General features: G+C 37.7%; 2 protein-coding genes and 1 non-coding gene across 4 annotated transcripts; 1 reads left to right on the top strand and 2 right to left on the bottom strand.

Annotated features, from left to right (window-relative positions):
• Positions 1–5564: 5564 nt before the first annotated feature.
• Positions 5565–10341, bottom strand: LOC117627894 (auxin response factor 9). 2 transcript variants are annotated; one of them, XM_034360190.1, is made up of 14 exons: positions 9816–10341; positions 9615–9721; positions 9378–9479; positions 8979–9035; positions 8720–8872; positions 8545–8629; positions 8248–8341; positions 7945–8109; positions 7719–7832; positions 7548–7620; positions 7269–7422; positions 6561–7123; positions 6269–6456; positions 5565–6172 (listed from the first exon to the last, which is right to left on the bottom strand). In XM_034360190.1, exons 1-14 carry the CDS (start codon positions 9829–9831, stop codon positions 6046–6048), a joined length of 1998 nt encoding a protein of 665 aa, XP_034216081.1. In that variant the 5' UTR covers positions 9832–10341; the 3' UTR covers positions 5565–6045. The 2 variants fall into 2 exon arrangements, with proteins under 2 accessions (XP_034216081.1, XP_034216082.1); XM_034360191.1 differs by having other exon boundaries at positions 8248–8338; positions 9816–10340.
• Positions 10342–19822: 9481 nt separating this feature from the next.
• Positions 19823–23196, bottom strand: LOC117627872 (3-oxoacyl-[acyl-carrier-protein] synthase I, chloroplastic-like). The gene is made up of 8 exons (XM_034360142.1): positions 22747–23196; positions 21963–22321; positions 21438–21869; positions 21168–21341; positions 20937–21050; positions 20567–20668; positions 20403–20469; positions 19823–20295 (listed from the first exon to the last, which is right to left on the bottom strand). Exons 1-8 carry the CDS (start codon positions 22913–22915, stop codon positions 20228–20230), a joined length of 1485 nt encoding a protein of 494 aa, XP_034216033.1. The 5' UTR covers positions 22916–23196; the 3' UTR covers positions 19823–20227.
• A 739-nt stretch (positions 23197–23935) lies between these two features.
• TRNAV-AAC lies at positions 23936–24009 on the top strand. Its single transcript has one exon. It is a non-coding gene; the product is annotated as a tRNA-Val (tRNA).
• Positions 24010–25274: the final 1265 nt, after the last annotated feature.

Genomic DNA, 25274 nt, shown 5'->3' with positions numbered 1-25274 from the left:
CTCTGTGCTGCTTTCCTAACATGCAGCCTTCACAAACCACAGAGACTTGCTCCAAATGAGGCAGGCCATGAACCATGCCCTGATTTTCAAGCAGTTTCAAACTTCTCTCATTTAAGTGTCCTAGCCTTTTATGCCATGTCTGCAGGCAGTGAGAAACACTTGTTCTTAAAGCCAACTCACTTGCAGGCATCATTGTAAGTGGAAAACATCTGTTATTGGTCATTTGAACCCTCACAATCAGATTTCCTAGTGACTGATCATCATACACATTCACCATATTCCCTCCAAACACAAGATAATAACCATGCTTCATCATTTGCCCAACACTAAGTAGATTTTCTTCCAGACCAGGTACAAGCATTACTTCTTGTATGTGCTTCTTTCCCAGCTTGGTTTTGATCACCAGAGTTCCTTTTCTTGCCACTGGAACTACCTCTCCAGTTCCCATCTTGACTTTAGAATTCAAATTCCTTTGAATATCCACTAAGAGCCCCTCATTTCCTGTCATGTGGTTACTACAACCACTATCAATGTACCATGAGTGATTCTTTTTCACATCTGTTGCAGCATTGCACATGTAGAACAAAGTACCTGTTTCCTCCACCTGATTTGCATAGTTCACCTTATGTGCATTTTTATTTCCATTGCACTCTCGGATCATATGCCCAAATTTTCCACATCCATGGCATTTAGGCTTGCCTTCAAACCAGCACTTGCCATAATGCAGCTTATCACAATGTTTACAGGCAATTTTGTTACCTTCACTTGTTTTCCAGTTTTTCTGAGATTTTTGGTCTCCAGAAAAACTGCCACTCTTTGGATTCTTCTCCTCAATATTCAGACTAGCAAAGGCCCTTTCTGTAGAGTTTTCATTATGGCGATCCAATCTGAGCTCAAAGCTCTTCAAGGAGGCAACCACCTCTTGCACTTCCAAAATTTCTAGATCCTTAGAATGTTCAATAACAGAACAAATAGGATCATAGGATTTTGGCAGACTAAACAGCAGTTTCTGCACAATCCTCTCCCTGGATAATTCCTCTCCATAACTTTTCATGTGATTTAAGATATCAAACAATCTAGCAAGATACACAGATAGAGATTCACTGTCTTTCATGCGAGTATATTCAAACTCTCTACGCAATCCTTGCAGTTTTACATTTCGTACCTGCTTATCTCCTCTGAATTCCAGCTTCAGAATGTCCCAAGCTCCCTTTGAGGTCTCCTCATTCACTATTCTGGGGAAAAGTTGATCTGAGACAGCACTTTGGATTAATCCAAGTGCTCTAGCATCCTTCATCAGAAGCTGAGCCAATGTAGATTTCTCAGCATCCTTAGTCTCTTCTATCTCTTTTTCTTTCTTTGAATCTGGATCATTGCAGCCATGTTCAACCAGATCCCATAGTCCATGAGATTTCAGTATTGTTTTCATCCGAATGCTCCAGAATTCATAGTTTTCTCCATTGAACACAGGTGTGCGAAGCTCAGAGGTGCTAGATCCTGCCATGTGAGACATTGGATTCAAGAAATCTCAGCTGCACAGTCGAAGGAAGCTCAAAACCAGCTATAAAAAAAAAATCAAATCCTTCTCCTTGTTCACAGGTTTACTCCCAGCTCAAATGATCAAACCTGGCTCTGATGCCATGTTAGAGTTCATTGTATTTTGCAGTTTTGTAAGGTGATTTGGGAAGAAGAGAGAAAACACAGAGAAAATGTGAGAGAGAACGTTGCTGCTCTTGTAACTTCTTGTTGAATTCCATTGTATTACACTCTACATGTATGTAAGTGTGTGTGAGAGAGAATCTAATTCTCTAACAGATTTACAAAGCATATTCATTCTAGCATCCTATGAGATGAATCCATTTGTCATAATCTAATGCTTAGATCCTAGACTAGCTAAGAGATCACTTGGACTATGATCCAAGGGCTCAAATTACATTAAGACAGAAAAGAAAAAATTTAGAAAAAAGAAGAAACTAAAGTTCATAGGCTGTAACATAAAACAACTGAGTAGCTTCTGCACCAAGGCATTCAGCTCCAATGCATTCAGCTCAAATGCTTTCAGCTCAAAGAGAGTAGTCAATATGTCTAGGGCTAGTTCTGGTCGCAGTCACGTTCCCACTTGGCTCTGGGCCTGACTCAATTATTTTGACAAGCGTCATGGTGGTGGGCAGGGCCAACGACAATGTGAGGATGTCCTTGTTTTCATGGGCCAGTACAGCAAGAGGATGTGTCTTTCTCAAACATCTGAGAATTTATTTACGTTACGTTCTCTCTTTCTCTGTGTTGAATGAGTACTCTCGATTTTAGGGTTAACAAATACAAAAAATATAACGGGTACCCAGTAATTTTATCGTTGTTTTTAATGTAGAGGTTTCTCATTAGTTGAATTCTTTTCTTTTTGGTGAACAATGGAGGGGTAAGAACCCCCAACAACCAAAGAAACTAAACAACACAAATTATACGAGGTTTAGACAACCCCAGCAAGTCATCCTCCAACACAGAGTCAAACCAATCAGGAACCTCATCAAGCAGATACAAACCCAGATCCAGGTTATGACTCCAACTAGCCAACCTGTAGTTGAATTCATTTTTTAGGTTTCACTTTGATGTAACTGGCTTCAATGACCAGCAAATTGTGTAATTGGGTGGAGGAGATGGTAGAAAACTTAGCAGTGGGCCAGACTAGAGTGTCAAAGAGAGAGCGCATGCAGCTCCCTAAACCAAACGGCAAGGCCAGCCGACGAGAACCAATGAATGCAAGGTCTCTTTTACGATGCTGACCTTATATGGATGAAAGACAGGCTTTCTTCCAAATTAGTAAAACAAAACGGTGGTCCACTGGTTCCTAATGACTACTACTGACACTACCATTGAAAATTTGAAAGTAATTGGTGCTGCTAACTGAAAGAATATATATAAAAGGGAGAGAGTGACGCAGCATGACAAATAAGTGGCTAAAATCTTAGTTTAGAATGTGAAACTCTAGAATCCATCAGGAAGATATGAGGAAATCTCAAGATTTATTTGATAAATTAGAATAACAAAACATAATCCTAGCCACGGGTAAAATATGTTTAATACTCCTAGAAACCATAAGAATAAACAAAGGAATTAAAATATGAAAATATGAAAATAACAAAGTTTTCAAAAACTGTAAAAACTTTAAAATTGGATTTCGGGCTACTAAACGATCTTGGATATCCAAAAAAGCCCATACATCATGGCAAAGCGATAAGTTTTACTCGTGACGCCATTCTCTTTAAATTGACCGGTCATGGGTCAAATTCTGAGCTCGGGGCCCAAATCTGCAATTTGCCCTTGCACGCACGTCGCTCTAGTTCCTCTTCAATTGCTTCCGTCATCTATTCTGCATCAATCCCTTCCACTTCTAAAGAACTCGACCCCGAGTTATCATCATAATAAATTGACTCATCATCATGGAACTCATGTAGATCCGCAACATTGAAAGTGCTCGATATGCTAATTGAATAACGAAGATCCACAACATAGGCATTGTTGTTTATCTTCTTCAGAACTATGTAGGGGCCATATTTCCGAGGTTTCTGTTTGTTGTAGGTACCAACTGGGAAACGTTCTCTCCTTAAGTAAACCATCAAGGAGTCTCCTTCGTGGAACAACTTCACAAGGCGGGGCTTGTCAGCGGTGACCTTAAATTTGGCTTTGGTCCTTTCTAGCTTTTCCTTCACTTCTTCCTTCACAATCTGAACCTGTTCAGCCATATTTTCAATACCATTGGAAGCTTGACCAGGTCAACCACATGCCTAGGCACCGAAGTGTAAACAATAGCAAATGGTGATTTTCCTGTGGAAAAATGAACAACACTTGTGAGATCCCACATCGACCAAACAGAGAGGGGGTGATGTGCCTTATATGGCACACCTCGCATCAATATAGTGGGAGGCCTTTTGGGAGCTCACTGGCTTCGGGTTCGTAGGAACTTCGAAGTTAAGCGAGTTGGAGGCTGGAGCAATCCCAGGATGGGTGACCACCCTGGGAAGTTGCTTCGGGAGCTCCCAGAAACAAAACCGTGCGGGCTGGTGAGAATGTAGCCAGGCCCAAAGCGGACAATATCGCGCTACGGCGGAGACGGTCCGGGGTGTGACAGTTTGGTATCAGAGCCACTCTGCCGTGTGGTGCGAGTGTGGACGTCGGACTCCTTAAGGGGGGTGGATTGTGAGATCCCACATCGACCAAACGGAGAGAGGGTGATGTGCCTTATATGGCACACCTCGCATCCTCATAGCGCGAGGCCTTTTGGGAGCTCACTGGCTTCGGGTTCGTAGGAACTCCGAAGCTAAGCGAGTTGGAGGCTGGAGCAATCCCAGGATGGGTGACCACCCTGGGAAGTTGCTTCGTGAGCTCCTAGAAACAAAACCGTGCGGGCTGGTGAGAATGTAGCCAGGCCCAAAGCGGACAATATCGCGCTACGGCGGAGCCGGTCCGGGGTGTGACAACACTGTTGTAATCGAACTCCACATATGACAGTGCAATGTCCCATTGCTTTAGCATGTCTCCGCAAATGCTCGTAACTATGTTTCTGAGGTTCTGTTGGTAACCTTAGTTTGACCATCTGTCTGCAGATGAGCGGTGCAACTACAATTTTGAGGTTCCTGTATTGTCCTTCTTCACTATCCACACACATGCTCCATGTGAAGGATTTATGTAGTAAATCTTCTATCTTTTCTTTGAGAATCTCATTCTCCTTAAGGCTCATACAATAGTGGGGCAGATTAGGAAGACTAGCTCCTGGCGCCAAATCAATTTGATGTTGTATATCTCTCATAAGTCATAGTTCATTTGGTAAATCATCTGAAATCAACTCCTAAAAATAAATTAAAATTTTCTTTCCCTCTCTGGAGCAAGACACACTCGCTGGCTAGACAGCCAACAACCCTTTCACATACACAAGGTACACATCATCAACTTATTTAATATATTCCTCAAACTCTTGCTTGTTGTTCGATATCACCAGAAAACTCGAGTTCTTTGGCTTCTCTAATTTTCGAGATTCACTGACAAGAGCCATAATGATCTTGTGGGAACCCCAATTGAACAAATACACATTATCACATCCTTTATGTGTAGGCCTGGCAAATTTGAGATAAAAAGCCTAGTGAAAAATGGAATTGATTTGGAGACCAATGGTCTTTGGCTTGAACACCCATAATACTTTAGTAGTATGTGTGCGCGTGTGTGTGAAAAACTCATTCATCTTGTAATTTAAGTTATCGCTTGTATTAAAAAAAAAATACTAAGGCGATGTGATTGATCAGCTTGGCCTTAGTGGTGTGTATCATTTGTCAATGTTACTAATGTAGTGTTAAAAACGTTTAATAATATAATTGTGCTTAACCCCGTCATTAATTTCAATCCAAATCCAAATCTCCAAATTGAATTTTTCATCCAAATTCTTGGTTCAAATCAAGCTTGAAGAAGCCCTTTGACCCAGCCTAAAGTTATAGGGCCTCAATTTGTTTCATTGTAGATGAAGCTTCGTTTTCCCTTTTTAATTAAGGTTGCGTGGACTCACGAACAAATTTTGATGGGAAGAAAACAAATGGTACAGATTATTATAAATCATTCAAATCTAAATACAGCAACAGAAGATTGCATACTGCATATTGTCACTCACTAACGACCAAAATAGTACACTGCCAAAGTAAACAAGTACATAAATATTTACAACTACATGGAACAAAGACTCCCCATCTGAAAACCCCAAACCCAACTGCACCACAAATAGCTTTTAAATATTCACAGATTCTAAGTCCTACCCACTACCAAACAGATGCTGCTGCTGCATTAGGCCTCTTGTAGTTTCCAGTCAAATGTCTAGAGTTAGCTCTAAAAAACGAGCTATCAATTAGCCGATGTCCTCTTTCCTTCTTCCAACTTCCCAACTTCTTCCTCCCTTTGCCCAAAATTAAGAGTCTCTCCTCCACAAACCAACCACCAAAAGACATGCCCCAAAAATCGAACGAAACAAAAGAGACAACGAAAAAGGAATGACCCGCCATTGAGATGTTAGTCCGAGCTTGTTACGGTTCCTTCAACTTCTAGTGAAGACAATGGAAGTTTGCACCCTGCACTAATTTTCTTCACGTCCTGACTTGAACAAATGAAGATTCTCTTCACCATGTCACAGAATTCCCTGTAAAGAAAATGACACGGAGGATTTAAATTTAACCAAAGGCGCATGTTAAAAAATTCCAAACACAAACGCTTTGTTGTAATAAAGAATACTTACGCCCACGGGTCGTCACCCATAAGCATCATGTCTCCTTCATTATCAGTAAAGACAATCTGCCACATGTTACCAGAGTGAATCTGTCCCTTGATATCAAACATCTCCTCCAGTTCATCTATAAGCTGGTCATATCCTTCCAATATTGTCAAGTCCACTGCTCGGCCAACAGCCATCCCCTGCATTTGAACCTTTTGGGATATACAAACACCATAAATCAGTACTTAGCTAAATCGTCTACCAAATATTGAATATACATAATTCAAAAAACATAAGCAAAATCTTCTTTGAGCACCTTGGTGCGACTTCTGGTGGATGTGGAGCAACTCTGCTTGGTCTGTGTCTCTTTCGAGGATACTTGCAACTGTCCAGGTTTGTTTTCTTTAGAAGCCTTTGAAACGTCAGATTTCTGGTCTGACTCAGCTGCCAACGAGTTACTAACACGTCCTTCAGTGATTCCAGTAGATGCATTGATTGGTTGTAGAGGTGTCTTCTCCAGAAATGGGGAGCTTGCAGAATGATTAATAAACTCTATACCAAAAATTCGGCAACTAGTGGGTGTCTCAGTTTTCTTCCCATTTTCAACATGGTCACACATTGAGTCATTTTTCAGCTTTGATGAGTTTGGAGTTGAATATCCAGAGAAAACAGGGCAACCAGAAAAATTTTTAGTATCGTCCATTGCATCCTGAAACATAAGTTTAGAACCACCTGTCTGAGATAACCATCCCCCATCAGTCTGAGTCCTTGAGATAGAGTTGTTATTGCTGATCACGTCTGCCTGTTGATGATGCCATAGAGCATGGTTTTCACTTCTTTTGCCTTCAGTAGCAACACTCGGTGGTGACATTGTAGCATCTATTATCCAAATAAAAGAAAAGGTCAGAATTATAAAAATAAAATAAACTAATTACAAAATATTAAAAATAAAAATAAAACTTATCTAGTCCAGAACAAAGAAAAAAGAGGAAGGGGGAGGAAACAGAAAGTAAAAGGTTCCTACCAAGGGCTGGAATTTCAGCAGCTGGTCGAGGCCTTTTGTTCTTCACCGCAGATGGTTGAGGAACACTTGCAGGTATAGAAGCCACAAAAGGTTCTATCTCCCAAGGAGATACCCTGTCAGGCCTGGGAACTGATGCAGACTCATCCCAATGAACCTGGAAGATATTTCAGAAGAGCAAATTGATGCCTGATTTTCATTTGGGATAGGGGAAGGAGCAAGAAGGGAGAGAGGGACAAGATAACAAGAAAAAAGAAAAGGGAAATGGTAAGAAAAGTTTACTTTAAGCGACCGCCATTTTGAATGTGACCAATGAGAAGATATATCTTCCAGACCAATTATTGTGCCCGAAAACCTGAAAAATCAAAGAACATCGAACATGGATGCATCAGAAAACTCATAAACAAATTTGAAGGGGAAAAATACTACAGAAATCCTGTATTAGACTTCTACCTTCTCTCAGGAGCATCCTCCCCCTCAAACCTCATCTTGAATCTCATGCCAACGGAAAACTTGTTGTTGACAGCCTCCAGATACTTATTTACGCCGATAATGAACTGGCTCGTCCTGGACATTTTAAAGGAAATCATGAAAGAATATGAGAAATCCTGTGCAAATAATTCAATACAAAAAAAAAAAATCATTTTAAGTTCATCAGGTCTAATAAAATAACACAAACCTTGGCTTATAATAGACTACAAAGAGAGTTTGGGTTGCAACAGCATGGGTTGCAGTTGCAAGCACCCCTACATGCATGCTTTGACTTGAGATCACAGATGACGGCATGCTGCTCTGCTGACGAGCAAGACGCCGAACTCCAACACGCAACTCCCCATTGCCCCCTCTGAGCCACCAATTTTATATGTATAAGATAAAATTATATATGCCCCATGTACCCTCCTACTAGAAAATTCTTTTTTCCAGGCTACACAGTGGTAGACTTGGATGACGACTGATAAAAAGAAAGCAAGAAAATGTATACCTGAGAAAAACAAAGGAATCCCCAGCACTTAACCTCTTAGAAGTAACAAAAGTGCTCCATCCTGTTGTAAGCAAGTGCCTACGCGGCTGACCTGCTTAGTTAATCACAGAATGAGGAACCATGAGTGAGGATTGATTGATATGGTTATAATATTCTATCACTCAGCGTGTCTGAATTTTTACATACAAGACTGACTATCCAACTCATGAGAAATGAAAAAATTACATCTCTTCTTAATTGTTATGAAATCACACATTTGGGACAACTGCAAGAATGCAAAGCAGATGAGGTACTCACCTCTGAAAATATGCTTAAACCGCCATTCATAACCATGAAGATCCCTGGCAACCAATTCCTGAGTTGGGGTTGCCTGGGTCATGTCCTGGAAGAGAAGACACAGGCATGGAAATCAACACCAACGAAAATATAGAAAGAAAAGCCAACAAAAAGGTACAACGGGGAAAATAAATACCAGTGGAGGAAGACATTCAGTGGCATGTTTCCGTAGAACAGAAAAGCCACCGTGGGTACTTGTATCTGAAGCAGTTAAGATCTTGCAGAATGAGTGAACTGTAGATCTTTGAGGTTCAGGAAGACTCGGATCAGGACTAGTAGGCTCGGCTTGCTAAACATATAAATACTAACACTATTAAAAAACAGTAGTGACAAAGAAAGTGCTGCCCAAATATTGAAAGCTGTTAAAATATGAAAGCAGCTCAATTGGTTCTTACATTTGTGTCGGGTAGTAAAGTAATCTGTGCGTAAACCTCATCTGTTTCTTGTTCAGCCTAAAATTGCAGTAAACTCAATGTTAATTCTTGCCAAATAAACAACTTTCACAAAATATTCCTGACTTGTTTGGTTTCTGAGAAAACACGGGAAATGAAAAAACATATTTCAACTAGTTATAAAGTTGGAGACTTTCCAATTATTAGTACTCCTGATCAGCTGGAGCTAAAATCAACTAACGGATCCAGCTGATCTAACTTATCATTTTTCCGCAATCAGAAACAGAGGCTTACTTACTACTTCCCATCCTTCATTTTCTCAGTAACCAAACAGAATTTAGAAGGAAAAAAAAGAGGGAAATAAGAGGATTAACAAGTAATAAGATGAGAAAGAAGGAATACCAAGAGGTTAATGTTAAGGACGCGACAGAGAATCTTTGAGGGAAGATTAAACTGCGGAATCTCCTGATTCAGTTCCTTATTTGTTGGTGATGATGCCTCCAACTATATACACATCAAAAGAAAACCCCAAAATGGCAAAAAGTTCTTCAATTTCAACGAAAAGAAAACACCCCATAAACAGAAAAACGAAGTTAAAAATAAAAAACGAAAAACGAAAGAGCAAGAAGTAAAATTTACCTGTTCCATGTGCCCCTGTGGAAAGTAGAAGACTCTCTCGTTGCTGCGAGGGACTTCAACGAGTGGGCCCGCACAGGCCTTCCATAGCTCCGGATACAGATCACCACCTGCAAAACAAACGCCCCCCAAAAAAAGAGCAGAAATTATATTTATTTTCCGAGAAAATGAAAGAAAGTCTGAGAAAATCAACGGCCATTTCACCTTCTCGATTCGCCATCGCTGAAACTCGAACTCTCCTGAGTCAAAAAATTCCAAAAATGCCCCAACAAAGCCCAGATAATCTCTCGGTTCTCTCTCCTTCTCCCTCTCCCTCTTTTTCTCTCTCTATCTCTATATCTCTCTGTCTCTCTCTGGGTCTAAGCAGACAAAGTTGAGCTGAATGTATACTTATAATTAAGCATAATAAAACGACCAATAATGACTCTTAATCAGCTGTTAATACGATTTTAATCACAGAGCTCCCACCACCACAAGCACAACCGCTTTTTCTCGCTGATCGAAAAACCGTTACGCAAAACCACCAATCCCCTCTCTCTGCAACCGTTACAATACCACCATCTGTGCTCGCAAAACCGCTTCTGCCTCTCTCACTTCTCTCTCTAAAAAAACCCTCACACTCTTCACGCACTCTCTCTCTCTCTCTCTCTCTCTCTCTCTAGGGAATCCAGGTGTGAAGAAAACGCCGTTACAGAGAATCCCCAAACCGCTTTGCGCGCGTCTTATTATACGCGAGACTTTGTTTGCTTTAAGTCTGACCCCCCCTCTCTCTCCCCCTTTCTGTGTAACAGTTGGAACCGAACTAACCGTAGTTAAGGACTAACCGGAAGGGGGGGTTAACTGGACGGAACGCCTAACGGAGAGATGGGGCCCCTGGGGTGGTGTAAAGGAGCAGGGACACGACGGCGTTTCGTAACGGATGTTATAATTCAATTATCAATGATTTGGTGATGTGAACGGGGGCGCTTCGGAATGCGTGCGGTTTGAGGTAACGAAGGTCCGTTAAGTTGAGTGCCGTTCCGTTTGTCGCCGTCCCTTTCGTTGTCTGCTTCGAAGCAGGCAACAGGGTTGGCTCGAGTTAACCCGGCAGAATTTTGGGGTGGGATTTTAAATTTAAATTTTTTTTTTTTTTTTGTATTTGTTAATTTTTGGGTTTCGTGGAGGTTAGAATTAATTGCATTTTTGGACCTTTTGGGTTGATAATTACGTTACATGCCACTTGCTGATGGGAGTGGGGCCCGCTTGAACACGTGGTAAGCGTTTAGATCTTGATCGGTTTTTTTCACCTTTTCTTTCTTTCCCAGACAATCTGCGAGCGGTTCGGTGGTCCTTGTTCATGCACGTCAGCAGAGCCCCATTTGCGGCTCCACGTGAGTGGGTAAACCTGTGGGTCCCACTGCCACGCGTAATTACATTTCCTTTCTTTAACTTCCATGTAATTTTATTTTTTTCTCCTTAACTTGGTTGGATGATCTACTACTTATCACGTGACATGCTAAGTGACATGTATCATCGAGTTAAAAGACAACATGTTACACATTTCAGGCAAACATAAAATGTGTCTTAATTTGCGGGATGTGGTAAACTTACGGATCCCATGATTACATGTTTCTCCTTTTTGCTTCCATGTAGCTTTCTACTTAAGTATGAGAAGGGAATGTTTTTGTTTCTAAATCTCAAAGCACGACTACACCTAGCTTGATGTCGTTTTTACATAAGAAAAATTAAGTGGAGATGTCTCTGTTACGTAATAGGTTGAGTGACACGTATTCCAAATATATATATATAGTCTTATAGATAATAAAAAATTTATCATTACACAATTTTTTTTAATAAACACATGGTATATTTTAATTGGACGATTCGTATCACTTAATGTGTGCAAGTGGATAAACCTCTAAGTTCCATGGCCAAGTGTAATTACATTTCCTCTCTCTAGTTTCCACACAATATTTTTCTTATGTCTAATTATGACGAGAACATTCAAAGCACATCTACACCTAACATAGTGTTGTTTTTGGTGAACTTAACATCATGTCGTTTCACTTAAAATGTGACACGTTTTATATATTTGAATTATCAATAAAAATTTGTTCGTACATGACATATTTTAACTAGACGATACATGTTACTAAAACAATATAAGTTTGATCACAAATAAACTTACAATCAGTTATTCAAAATTACTAAGCAATCAGTTGTCTTATTTTTTCCTACAAATGAGGCCAAACCACCAGAGGCCGTCGGATTACAAACTTTGGCCTTGAGAGGTATATAAATCACAACCATTGAAGCTATAAACTCCCACAATTAACTATCTTTTAACTAACCACTATGGATTAATGTGTGAAGCATCCCCATCAAATTATAGGTAACTTACCAATAATCTAGAATAAAGTCTATTCGCTCTCATTCTTTGGTTCAATGGAAATTGATTTTGAGAATTGAGCTCTGGTGGATTTGAGAATAAGTACTTTTTATTTTACTTTTATGAGAGATACCAATAGGAGAATGAAATATACAAATTAACTGTGATTTAGGATGAAGAGAGTAAACGCTTTTTTGTTGTTGAGAAATTCTAGAATTGCATTCATAATTCAGTCAAAAAAATCACTAACCACAAAAGGTCATTACAAACTAGCTACAAAGGGTCATTTCAATATCGGAGCGGTCTAACACCAAAATTAATATAATCTGGTGCACTTTCATTAACGATCACACAAAATCAAAGAAACTATGTCATAGGCATCCCAACTAAAATTGCAAACTCATAATAATAATAAAAAGATAAGACTTGAAAAAACCAAACCATAATAATACAAATAAAACTCTCGCAAAAGAAAGTAAAATCACTCAAGTTATAAGTTTTCGCTTATTTACTATTAGTTTAGTAAGAAAGAATATAACAGTCTTTTATGAACATTGAAATCTTTATATTAAAAACAAAATGATGTAAAAAGTACCAACAACAAGCTTGACAATCACAGTAAATTGTAAAAAAATGAAACAGTGAGAAAGAAAGTATGCATGTTACGTCAGATTAGGGTGCTTTACCTCTCCCCTCTCTCGGAAGAACAATGAAAAGGAAGTGAGGATTTGTTTAAAACCCACCTTTGGTTTAAACAAATGACTAATCTAATCTTAGTCTTCCTCCCCCCTACTTTGCATCTTTAACAACTTAAGCAACTCTCTGTCCCCCTACAAGAATATTTCTATCATTTATGAATATTTCTATCATTTATCAAATCCAAGATGCCTTCCACACACACCACTTTCATATGCTCTCTCTTATTCACTCATTAATTTAATTTAATCCCATCTTTTTGAATGTATTAAGCTTCTTTCTTCTTCTCTTTTTTTTTTAAAAATATTTTCTTTTCTTTTTTTAGAACCAATGTACTTATAGTCTTGACTTGATTGATTGTAATGGCAAAATATCCATTAATTTATGCTATATCAATCACTTTGCATTCTCTTCCTCCCACACCTCCGTTAGCCGGCTGGCCGGGCGGCCACCTCCATCCCCTCCCCAATGTTTGGCCGTGGCATCACAAGGTCATGGTGTTGTTCCATGGCTTGGCCTGCATGATTGGAAACATCACTTTGTTGAAGCGATCATGGTCATCTAGTCAACACAAAAAATGAAAAGAGTTAGAAAAAAAAATAAATGAGTGGGTGAGGACAAGTAAAATGTACAAGTATGAAAGTGAGGGATGCGTAGGTGTGTGTGTGCGCTTTTGTGGGAGAGGTGGAGTGATTAAGAGGTCCCTACAAATAATGGAGCTCCTAATTGCGGGAGAAAAAATAATTAATTAGGCTCTTTGGTGATGCTAATAGTGATTTACTTTTTGCAAAGGGCACATATTAAAATAAAATGAAGAAGAAAAAGAAAAAAGTGATTAACTTTTTGCAAAGGGCAACCCAATTTAAACCCAAGAGTTGTTTACCTTTTGGTTTAATTACATTAATTACTTTCATAAATAAAAAAACATAAACATGGGTTATATTTACACTAATCATCACAATTAAGATTATGAAATTTGGATTAGAAATTTGTGTTGGTGGGGGATGCCATTTTGATGAAAGCAATGTGAAATCTGGTGAGCAATATGTGGTGTTTATAATAAGAATAGAATTAGTGGTGCGGATAAGCGCAGGGGGTTTGGGTTGGGTTAGGGTCTTAATTATAATTACTTTTGTTAAACCTTTTTTGATTAGAGAACGTGGATGAGAGTAAGGACAAGCCAATCACAATTAGGTTATGTGTGTGTTTGGCTGTACCTATTCTATGTCATCTTTGCATAATTAGGCCCCATCACTTAGATTAGAGTTCTTAAACATAACTTTATTGTCCGACACCTGTCCTCTTAATATGATAATTGCACTATCTTTGTGCTAATAAATGGGTGTGTTTTACAATAACATAATAATACTAGTTTTGAAGTATGTATTTAGGGTATTTTGAGTGTGATTAGATTGGGAATGGGAAACTCACTTACATTTTTGGATTATTCCTTCTTAAGGAATCAAGAGGAAAATGATAATAAAAAAGAACGCCTAAAGAAAATAAAAATTATAATACTTGGTTTAAAAATAGAAGTTCAAGGGTCGAATGAAAAACCGAACTCTTGTAGTAGGCATTGGAGGAAGATCGCTATACCAAACTACTACTAAAACCGATAACAAACATAGTTTCACTAAATGACCTATTTAAAATCTTTTTTACTCGGAAAATATTATTAGTACTCAAAAATAGTTACCGTGTATTACTGCAGATGAAACATAAAAAAATTACTAGTTTATTTTTTGGGCAATTTTTAGTCTAAAATAGTTGAAGCATGGTTAAAATAAGTCATTTGAAACCCCCACAAAGTAGAAAGTTACTAAATAAATCTTACAAGATGATCAAATGTTTTGGTCATGTTTTTCACGGTGGTGGAACTTAAGCCTAGCAACCAAACCAACTAATATATAAGATATTATGAAAAACATAACTAGTAAATACAGTACAAATAGCAGTACTTGATGATCGTTATCATTCCGCATAGAGGAGCTAAGTCTTCTTTTTGGATTAATTTTAAAGAAATACTATGTTTTATACATGTTTTTATTCTAAAGTCCAAATGATTAAGTGAGGCTTGGATGAGATCTGAGAATGGCTGCTCTAATCTTGATGACCTCAGACAGGCCTCTGTTGATCCAACCTTGGCTTGGGGTCCTGAAAGGGACATGCTGGGCATTTGCCCCACCACACCCCCTCAAACCAGGAATGCTCTTATCACTATGAACTACAGACAAGAATTCTTAAAGCTAAAAAAAAACTCATTATTAAATTAATTGTGCTTCAAAAGAGAGAGAACATTTTTAACTTTTTTTCTTTCCAAATTTTTGTCACAAGAGAGAGAAAAGCACCAAGATTGGTGGGGTTGTGATATTGTATATGCACACCCCATGTGGAGACCAATTTGGTTGGTGTTCCTTGGCTGCACTCACACCGGCACAAATGAATTGATATGACTTTGGTTTTGGAAAACTACCCACACAAAAACAAAAAAAATGAGAGAATTATGTAGGGTAGGGTACCCTACTTGATGATCCAAAGAGAAAAAATATAAAGGGTACCCTACCAAAAAAAGGAAAAATTATAATAATGAAATGCAAATTAAGGTTTGGTTTATGGATATATTGTAAACATTAAAGAAAGACTTGTTCTGGGTTGGATTCCATGTGAAGACAATCATGGGGCAAATGGGGATTGAATTTTCAGCTTGTGGGTGGAGAGCTACCCTGGAATTGCTCCCATTTAATCATATATGTCTTTTTCTTTTTATTTATAAACAAAAGAATTGATAGAGAAAGGTGAATAGGATTTTGGTCCCCACAGCCCCACAGGTTGTGAGTTTGGACTTTCAACTTTGGACCTCATTTGAGGCCAGAAGAAATAATGTGGACTTGAAAATTTCTGGATTTTTTGTCTTGGAATTTACCATTTGATACTTGCAACAGAGATTTGGGACCTCAAAACACCCTGCTCTCATGTGTCTCTATCAAGCAATCATCAATATGACTTTGAAAGTTTATCCAATTATTAAGTAACAAGTGGTTTTTTAAGAACCTTTTTTCCTTCCTACTTTTAAGTTTTGTTGATTTTTTTTTTTTTTTTGAAGGATGAAATTTCATTACCACCCCATATAATGATATCAACATATAAATAAAACTAAAAATTGATACAACCTAACAAAATTAAAAACAACATAGCAACAAAAACCACATAAAAACGTAAGCACCACCAAATAGTCATCATAAACCAGCAACACTCAAGGCAACCTCAAGGCAAAACAAACATAACCATCAGGACATAAAGAGCTAGTGCGAGCACCCGAGCCATAGCAGTGTCGTGGCTCTACACACCTTCCAAGATAATTGCAAGAAATCGCTTTTGCGGGTTATCTGCTACAACAAAGGAAAGCATAAATCGATTGGAGAGCAACCAAGGGATAACATTGAGCAGAATGGAATGGTAGAGATTTGGGGGAACAATAAAGATAGGAGGCATGAAGCCTCAGCATAGGGACATAAAGCCTCGGCAGGAGGCATAACGCCCCAACAAAGAGGCAGGAAGCCCAAAAAACAAGCAGGAAAGCTCGAGCATGAACCGTGAAAGAAAATAAAAAAACCAGGGAAGAGAGATGTGGGAGGGGTAGAGACCTTCTCCCCCACAAGGAGGAGATGCAGCGCTGGATTTGGAAAGCCCAAGTTTTGCTAGAAGTTCTGTTGATATTTGATTAGTTCAATTACTTAACAAGTTCTGCTAATGATGTGTTTACTAATCAGAAATTGAATTTCACTTACGGAGGATTTCTGCGTTTACTTCACATTAAGGAATTAAAAAATAGGTGGGACTCACACAAATTTGGAGAAATTCAATTCTTAAGTGGGAGGTGGTATTCTTACTCATGGAGAACTAACTCATTAGAAATTCATCTTTTTTACACATTATATCTTAATACAATTTTAAATTTTTAAAATTTGTCATCTACTTTCAACCAACAATGAGGACATTTTAGTAATTAATACAACTCCTATCCCAATTCCATATGATTGAGTAAACAATTTCAATAAATATATGGAATCTAACTTCCCTCAATCCATATAGTTTAGTAAACAACTTCAATAGGAATCTGGAATCTAATTCTCTTAAATCGAACTCCTCCTCAATTCAATTCCTCCTAATTCAATTACGGATTAATAAATATGCCAAAGTACCCTATAATATCCGACTCTTAAAAGAAGTATGTATGACCATAGTATAATATCCACACGCGTGTAAAGCAGCACACACCATAAGTTGGTATTGTTAAAATAAAAACATGTACTTCTTTAATCAAGCAATCCCATCCCATTAATGAAAATATAATAAATAAATAAAAAATAAAAAATCTCTCTTACCAAGCAAAGATTCCTCCTAATTTAACTGCCTCAACATAATGCAAAGCAACTCATATTAGTCCAACAAGATTGGTCAACCATGATTATTTATCACTAATCAAGTCAAATCCCATGTTGCAAAGCTCTGATTGGTCAATCACAAACCTATAGGGGATCAATTAAGTGCTTAAATTAGGCCCCATGGATGCCTACATTTCCCAAGCTCTTGATAAGCTTCTTGGCATTTTCCAGAGAAGCCCAGAGAGGGAAAATTTTAAGAGGCTCATATCTCAACTCAATCATCTAAAAGTGTATAAAACTCAAGCACTAATTTTCATAATTTTATTATTTTCTTCCACCTTCTAGGTGCCCATGAGAAACAGAACAAATGTTTTGGATTAAATCCAAAGCTGAGATTTTATGGGGAAAATCTGAGGATCTCATAAGCATGCGCAGAAGGAAGAACATTTTTCCTGACTCTAATAATGCTTTTTCTGAAAGCACTTGCGTGTAATCCAATTAAGCTGCTAATTGTAATTCATTAAATTAATTAAGGTCGATGAGTTTAATGTTAGCTTACCTACCAACAGTATGAGGATTAAACATAATTAGTCGTTGAACCAAATGAATTGGGCTGCATTTGACCAAATCTTGGTCAAATAAAAATTGAACACTCTGAAGGCTGCCATAGATTTTTGCTTATTTTTCTGAAATATTTATTTGGTGGGGCTTATTTTTATTTTATTTTTATAATATCCACCATGTTTTTATGTTCATGTCCTTTGTTAAAAAAGAAGAAGAAAAACAAAATGGGTTTAATTTGGCTGTATTTCCAGATTGTGGGTGGTGACTAATGGGCACAATTTCTGGGGGCTTTTTATTAAATTACATGAAATAAAATCATCAAGAAAAATCTTTGCCATTAATTATGAAGTTAGTAGGGTCATCTGGCCTTCCCCAGTTGGCCCTTCTCCTCCCACTGTACTATCTTAATACCATGCGCGTCTGAGGAAAAACAAAAATAGCAAAGTTGCTGGCCTACTGTCCTTTCTATTATTTTCTTCAAAATTTTAAGCTTCCATGGAGATCAATGGCCATTATGAATCTATGAGCATTTTCTTATATATTATAGGATATTAACAACACTAATGTGCCCAGTTATATTTAGTTACTGGTGTTTTGAATCGCTTGAAGATTGAATGCATCGTAAAATATTTCAATAATCTATGTCAAATCACATGACTAAAATTGATGTTTTCTCTGTATACCTCGTACGAATAATTTCCATTAATATGTTTTCTTCTTCTTCATGTTTCCCATTTGGAGTAGAAGAAAATATTCAAAGATGATTGAAAGTTAGATGAGACATGATAGCGTAGAATTTTGTTGAAGTAAACTGAGGATCTTTTTAGAGGCATATTCCTATATACATTATACTAAAGCTTATATGATGCTTCAACATCAAGGGGCTTATGAGTGTGAGCCTTTAGAACTAGAAAAAGATTAAAATAATTATATGCCTATTAACAACTAACAAGGCATAGTTTAATATACTAATACAGAGATTAAGAGATGCAAAGCTGTAGATTTACCAAGTCCTAATTGTCAACATCAAGTCACCCATGTGCTAATAGTTTTGTAGGTCACATTTCACTGATTCACCAACAAGAACAGCAGCCAGCACCACCAAGAGCAAGTGGGTTTACTGTAGTCACTAAAACTTTAATGTCGGCCTAAAGCGGGGTTAATTAATTTAATCGGGTGCTAATACGATCCACACATTGAGAGCCTGAGGAGCAACTTCACCTATTAGTTTGAGAATGAAATGATTTAACAAGGCCTTAGTCTCTAACAAGTTGCAGCTAGTGGTTGGAATGACAAAATTCTAAAAGAAGCCAATTGATACATCTTGAAAGGCATCTCTTTCTACTTGTGATTTGAACTTTCCTTCCATCTGTATGCAAAAGTAAAAGGCAACACTTAATTAATCATTGCTATACATGAGAGCCATGGGTTTTTTTTATTTATAAAATAAATAATAATCTTGGTGCTACAAATGTAGGGGAAATACATTCTCAGATTATATTATTCATTTTTAGTCAAAGCAGAATGGAAATCTCTTCCAGAAGACTTGAAGTCCATGCTTAGTGTTAATTACTATTGTTAATCTAATTTCATTTCAGTAATTAGGACAATAATTCCAGAGGAGTGCATGTTTTTCCCAATAGCTAATTCCAGAGAATATTATGTCTTAAAATCATCTAGAGGTCACCAAAAAAAACAAAGATTAGTGTGATTAATTGGATGATAGTATGTCCTTTTCTTCGTTATTGAATCTTGAACTAAGATGGAAGAAGTAGCAATTAGTCTTCATTAATTGTCAAAATAAGCCAATGGAACTTGAGTATTTTTTAGACCATTAGTGCTAAGATACCGAGTCAGGTGTGTTTGGACAAGAACATAGGACTTGTTAAGTTTAATGTTTCTGTCTATTTTATGTGTTGACAGTTGACACCAAAAAAAAAAAAAAAAAAAAAAATTATGTGTTGACAGTACATTTATTAATAAATAAATAAAATACTACCCATGATCAACAAATCTTATGTAATAGGACTGGAATCTAAAATTTTGGGGGTCGGAAGAATCTAAAAACCTATAAAAAGATTTTATCATGATTGAAATAATATGAATGTAAGAACCTTGTTTATGGACTGAAGTCAAAATAGGGCATGGGCCATATGCCTTAGTTAAATTCTAATTCAACAAGCAAAGCCCAATTGAACTGGAAAAGGAGGTGAAATGAATGTTTTATTTGCCATTTATGTTTTGAACTCCCCTCAATAGTCAATACAAAATAATTCATTTGCATTACAAACAGGAAAAATCTGAAAACAGACCCAACTGTTGGGCAAGAACAGCACAAAAGAAAGTGGATTTCATGTTTTATTCAATGGAAAAAGAAAATTAAAAACACTAAATCCTGCCTCATCAAAGATCATGATGAGATAAATTGCACGTGGTGAAAAGGGCTTCATGGGCTTGAGCACTCTCCACAGTGCACTTCATTCTCATACTCATAGCCTCTTGTATGCTTCAGAGAAGTGGAAACACTCACAGAAGCAAATGGTTCTAATTAGAGAAAGATTAGGGGAAGATACTGCTTTTCTTCTTGGCTTGAATGTTGTTGTTTAGGGACTGAAAGGGGCAAACACAACCACGGAATTGTGCCCGCCAAAGCCAAATGAGTTTGAAATAGCTGCATTTGGAAAATCTTTGATTAGTCAAGACAGCTATGGATTGGAATGCAAGGAAACTCAGAGACTATATTTTGGCTTCTTTGTGAGAGTGTGTCAAGGCACTTACCAACATTAACCTCATGTTGCTTCTTCACGTTGGGGACTGTGTCGATTGTAACAGCAGGCTCCAAGTTCTATGAACCACAAGTATCAATTAGCATTGCATCAGATAAATTTGAAATGAACTAACTGAAGCAAAAGTATGCAAAAGTGAAGGTTGCGGTGCAATACATCTTGGTTAATTGTTGGGTGGAGCCAGCCAGTGTTGATGGCTTTAATGGTTGCAATGGCTTCCAATCCACCAGCAGCCCCAAGACCATGTCCAATCATTGACTGAAACAAGAAAAAAGAACAAGATAATTAAAATGCACTATTTTCATGTGATTAAAGTGAGAGTGAAAAAATCTTCTTGCCAGGCTTAAAGTGTGAAAATTAGCCTGCATACTATAATTTTCAAACAGATATATTATTTCCTTGAAAAGAAGAAACACAGGTCGTTTTGAGAATGCAAATAAGTCTATATTTCAGTCCATTGTAGTTAACATCTAACTGAAATCATTTCATCAAAAGTAAATATGTAAATCACATTCAGGGTTCTTGCCTTGGTCCCATTTATCTTGATCTCAGATGTGTCCTTGAAAACCTTTTTGATTGCACTAAACTCAGCCAAATCCCCTGCTAGTGTGGATGTTGCATGAGCATTCACATAGTTCACCTGTGAGTTATAAATTGGGAGTCCATTACATCAGAATCTCGATTCTCGAATGGCCATAGATAAATCACTTGGGGAACAAAGACTTTCTTCGTTTAGGAGATCAACAAATGCTCTTACCTCTTCAGGGGAAACACCAGCATCTTCTAAACTCTTGGTTATGCAAGATGATACTCCAAGACCATCTGACCTAGGATCTGTCATGTGATGAGCATCACACGTTACGGCACCTCCTAAGTACTCTGCAATTATCGGTGCTCCTCTGTTCAATGCGCTTTCCAAGCTCTCCATTACCTTTCCTCAGTGAAAAAATGTAGTCAGAATCAGATGCTGGGACTAAAATACATAAAGTCACACTGCAGAAGAATGATATTATGATTTGTCAATTACCAGTACACCAGCGCCTTCGCCCATAACAAAACCATCACGATCTTTGTCCCATGGCCTGGAAGCTCTGTGTGGTTCATCATTTCTCTGAGACAAAGCCCGGCAAGCAATGAAACCACCAACACCAGTAGGCATGACTGCAGCCTCAGTCCCACCAACTACCATAATATCTGCTTCACCTCTTCCAATGTGATTTGCAGCTGCATAAAAGCAGTAGTTTGCAGTGGCACAAGCAGTAGAGATGGAGTAATTGGGTCCCATTAAGCCAGTGTCGATCGCTAACAAAGCTGACCCCATATTGGTAATGGAGTAAGGAATGAAAAATGGACTAATCTTTTTGTATCCCTTTTGAATAAGAGATTCCACTCCAGCACTAAAAGCAGTTAAGCCTCCCATGCCAGTCCCCACAATCACTCCAATCCTTGTTCTGTCCATCTGTGAAACATAAAGCCAAGGGATTATAAGTGCTCAATGTCATAATGGGTGAAAAACTGAAATGCATTTTACAGCAACTAGAATGTGACTGACAGTTTCAAGGACTTGAGGTCCAAGGTTTGCATCTTCAAGAGCCTTTTTGCCTGCAACTATACCGTATCTCCAGCAATCATCAAGACGGCGATCATTCTTCCCATCAATGTATCCTTTAGAAGAGAAATCACGTATCTGTCCCGCAAATCGAACTGAGAAGTTTGAAGCATCAAATCTATCTATCAGAGTAATCCCACTCTCTCCTTCCAGGAGCTTGTTGTAGAATGTATCAATTTCACTTCCAAAAACTGAGACTAGACCCATTCCTGTTATTACAGTTCGTTTCTTGGGATCTTTTTCTCGTTTCGGAGCAGAAACAGTTGGAGATGCCATGGCCTTGATTGTCCTGCATTTTGGTGCTGAGAATGGATAACAAAACTTAGAGCTGGACACCCAATTGGGAAAAACTCACTTTTCTCATCCTTAACAAATCTAAGTGCCTCACAACCCAAAGATGACAGTTTGAATTAATGGAATGATCCATTTTGCAATATAGCTCACAAATTCATACAAAAATCTCCATGATCAGTAGTTCAGATTGACCAGACTGACATTTCCCAAGATAACATATATAATACTAGCAAAGCCATATAAGGAAGCAACCAATTTATGAAAACTTGGTGTTGACAAAAACTAGTATCCAACCATGCAGCTCAAAGTACTTTATAAACAAGACCATTAATGTCATTTCAATCTGTCTTGTCTAGGCTTGTTTAACTATAATGAACCTATGCATTATAAAAGAGAATGAAAATGGAAATTGACAATAACAGAACTGAATTACCTGAAGTAAAAGCAAACCCATTTGACTTGTTGCCACTTACAGGCATATGCGTGCTCTCCACTTGCCTAAGCCCATCAAACCGTGCCATGGAAGCTCCATTAATGCTTCCTCCTGCTTCTCTTGCTCTAAACAGCACACCAGAAGAACAAGGACCGGCAATACCAGCCATGATGATCTCTCTCTCTCTCTCTCTCTCTCTCTCTCTCTCTCTCTCTCTCTCTCTCCAACTCTATTTCCCAAACAAGAACATATGGTTTTAATAGATACAAGGAAACTGAGAGAGGTTTGGGTGCTTAGTGAAGAGAAGGAGCTAACAAAGAGAGGGTTTTGTTTGTTTTGGTTTTGAAATGAGTTGGAAAGTCCGCCACCTATCTCATTTAGACAGTGAACAAAGCTTTGGGCGATGATATTGATAGAGCAAAAAAGAAGGTGGCTTTGCATTGATTTCGCTTCATTTTTTTACCTTTCCATTTTCTTTTGAGCCGCTTAACTACCACAAACAAGAAACAACTACTTGGGTTTCAAATATTCAATGCAAGACCAGAAGAGAATTACTCATATATTCATCAAGGAAAGGTACCTTGCTCTTCAATGCTTACCTGTTTCTTGCGGTAGTTTATTACAATGTTTGTGTGTTTGATGTCACAATGTTGCCTGCTGTGGTATGCATTTATCAAAGTTGTCAATTGTCAATCCCTTTTGTCTAGTACTTCCAGGTAATATTACCCTTTTCGGTAATAATATTATTCATTACATCGTATATATTTTTGGAAAGAGAATATCGCTAAATAAAGAACTAGTTGATAAATAATTCTATTTTTCATTTTACAATGAATATAGCATTTGAACTCAATATATTCCATAATGTGATTGAATTGAAAATTTGGAATCTATTAGCACGCTCGCAACTAACATAATTTCTTCCGCATAAAAAAAAAATATATATAAAAATAATAATAATAACCTAACATAAATTCTTGACCTAATTACAGAGACCAGCAGATTTAGGTAAACAATTTCCTATTACAAATTTGGTCATCCGTGTTTTAGTTCTAATAGTTCTTTTCTTGCTGATTTCTTAAATTATTCATGAACAATTCTAACGTCCATCTGTCCCAGGCCAAGCTGAAGTCATAGAAGCATAGTGTTATTTAGATTATATATAAAACCCAAAAGGATTAGCATCGACGGTGTCGTGGTGTAGTTGGTTATCACGTCAGTCTAACACACTGAAGGTCTCTGGTTCGAACCCGGGCGACGCCATTTGCCATCTCAATTAATGCTTTAATATTTTTTCGGTTCATGAACTGACCTGAATTCACCGAGCCGGACCTATCCAGACCCGCCCCACTCAGTCGTGCAACACGTTCAATCTCCCTTTGCCCTTGATCACATTGTTGTGGACCAAAATTAAGAGCCAAAATGTAGTTGGCGGTTGGCTAATTTTTTCATTTTGCAGTTTCCAATTCAGGCCCACAACTCTACCGACTCTTTTTTTCTTTTGTAAAGTGCTCGATTTAGTCGACAAAGTGCTGTTACCATCATCATCATCAAGATCAACATCAAAGCAAACACACCTCATTATGCACAATTTTAATGGTGGGTCATGTTGTAAGCTAAGGTTTAAAACATTACAAACAACTTTTTCTCCAAATGTGCTCTACCTAGGCAGAGACATCGAAAGTCTGATAATATAACATATTTCATAAGAATCATGTCGACTAAAACTTTAAGCCTTTTTTTTCTTCTTATAAATATAATGCTGTTTTATCTTCTATCAAGCAAGAATATTCTGTTGGCACTAGGAAAAAAAAAGAGCTTAGAATATTCGGTTTATGTATAATTTTGAGGATCACGTGAAGAGGATCGTCAGAATTAATTACACTTAACATCACCTCATTTGTGTGTAAACTTATTGCAGAATGGGACCAGTTAATATTCCTCTTCGTCTTCTTTCATTTTTGGTCAATTTAACAAGTGGGTGGGTTTTCTTTCCAAAATAAGTTTGGTTCAAGTGATGCTTAAGCCTCCATGGCTAGCAATTGTGGGTTTGTTGTGGCATGGTTGGCTTTTGACTAGTTGACTTCGGATAGAATCATGATCGTAATCTGGGCCACAAGACCCACAAGCATTCATCTCAATGCTCTTCCATTTACTTTCTTGTGTTGTAATCCACAAATACAAACATTGGTTTATTTCAGTGTTTAATTCAAACATTGGTTTATTTGTTTATTGATTAACAGTTATGCGACTAACAATTTTCAATTTGATTGATTTTTTTAAAATATAAATTATTTACAAAAAGCGTTGCGTATGAAATAGACGATTATGAACCTTCAATTACAAACAACATCGCATAATGAGAATGATAATAGAATATAGGGAAATTTGCATAAATACTACTTGAACTTTTAGGAATGTGCATGACTACCACCGCAATATTAACCACCTAAATTATGTAAAATATTACAATTTATCACCTACGCTTAATTCCGTTAAAATTTCCATTAAATCAAGTCCACATACGG

This window comes from Prunus dulcis, chromosome 5, assembly GCF_902201215.1.
Source record: "Prunus dulcis chromosome 5, ALMONDv2, whole genome shotgun sequence".
Classification (NCBI taxonomy): domain Eukaryota; kingdom Viridiplantae; phylum Streptophyta; class Magnoliopsida; order Rosales; family Rosaceae; genus Prunus; species Prunus dulcis.
Note: the sequence above shows the minus strand (reverse complement) of the source record. Positions and strands in the feature narration are given on the sequence as shown.

Bases quoted from the DNA above. Each gene is read 5' to 3' on its own strand.
- LOC117627894 (XM_034360190.1), bottom strand. The intron at 8,342-8,544 runs GTGAGTACCTCA...TGATTAACTAAG, and splicing joins GTTTAAGCATATTTTCAGAG to CAGGTCAGCCGCGTAGGCAC. The intron at 6,173-6,268 runs GTAAGTATTCTT...TTTTCTTTACAG, and splicing joins ATGGGTGACGACCCGTGGGC to GGAATTCTGTGACATGGTGA.
- LOC117627872 (XM_034360142.1), bottom strand. From the start codon at position 22,915: ATGGCTGGTATTGCCGGTCCTTGTTCTTCTGGTGTGCTGTTTAGAGCA. The intron at 20,669-20,936 runs GCAAGAACCCTG...TTCTTGTTTCAG, and splicing joins TCAAGATAAATGGGACCAAG to TCAATGATTGGACATGGTCT. The intron at 20,470-20,566 runs GTATTGCACCGC...TGTGGTTCATAG, and splicing joins ACCCAACAATTAACCAAGAT to AACTTGGAGCCTGCTGTTAC.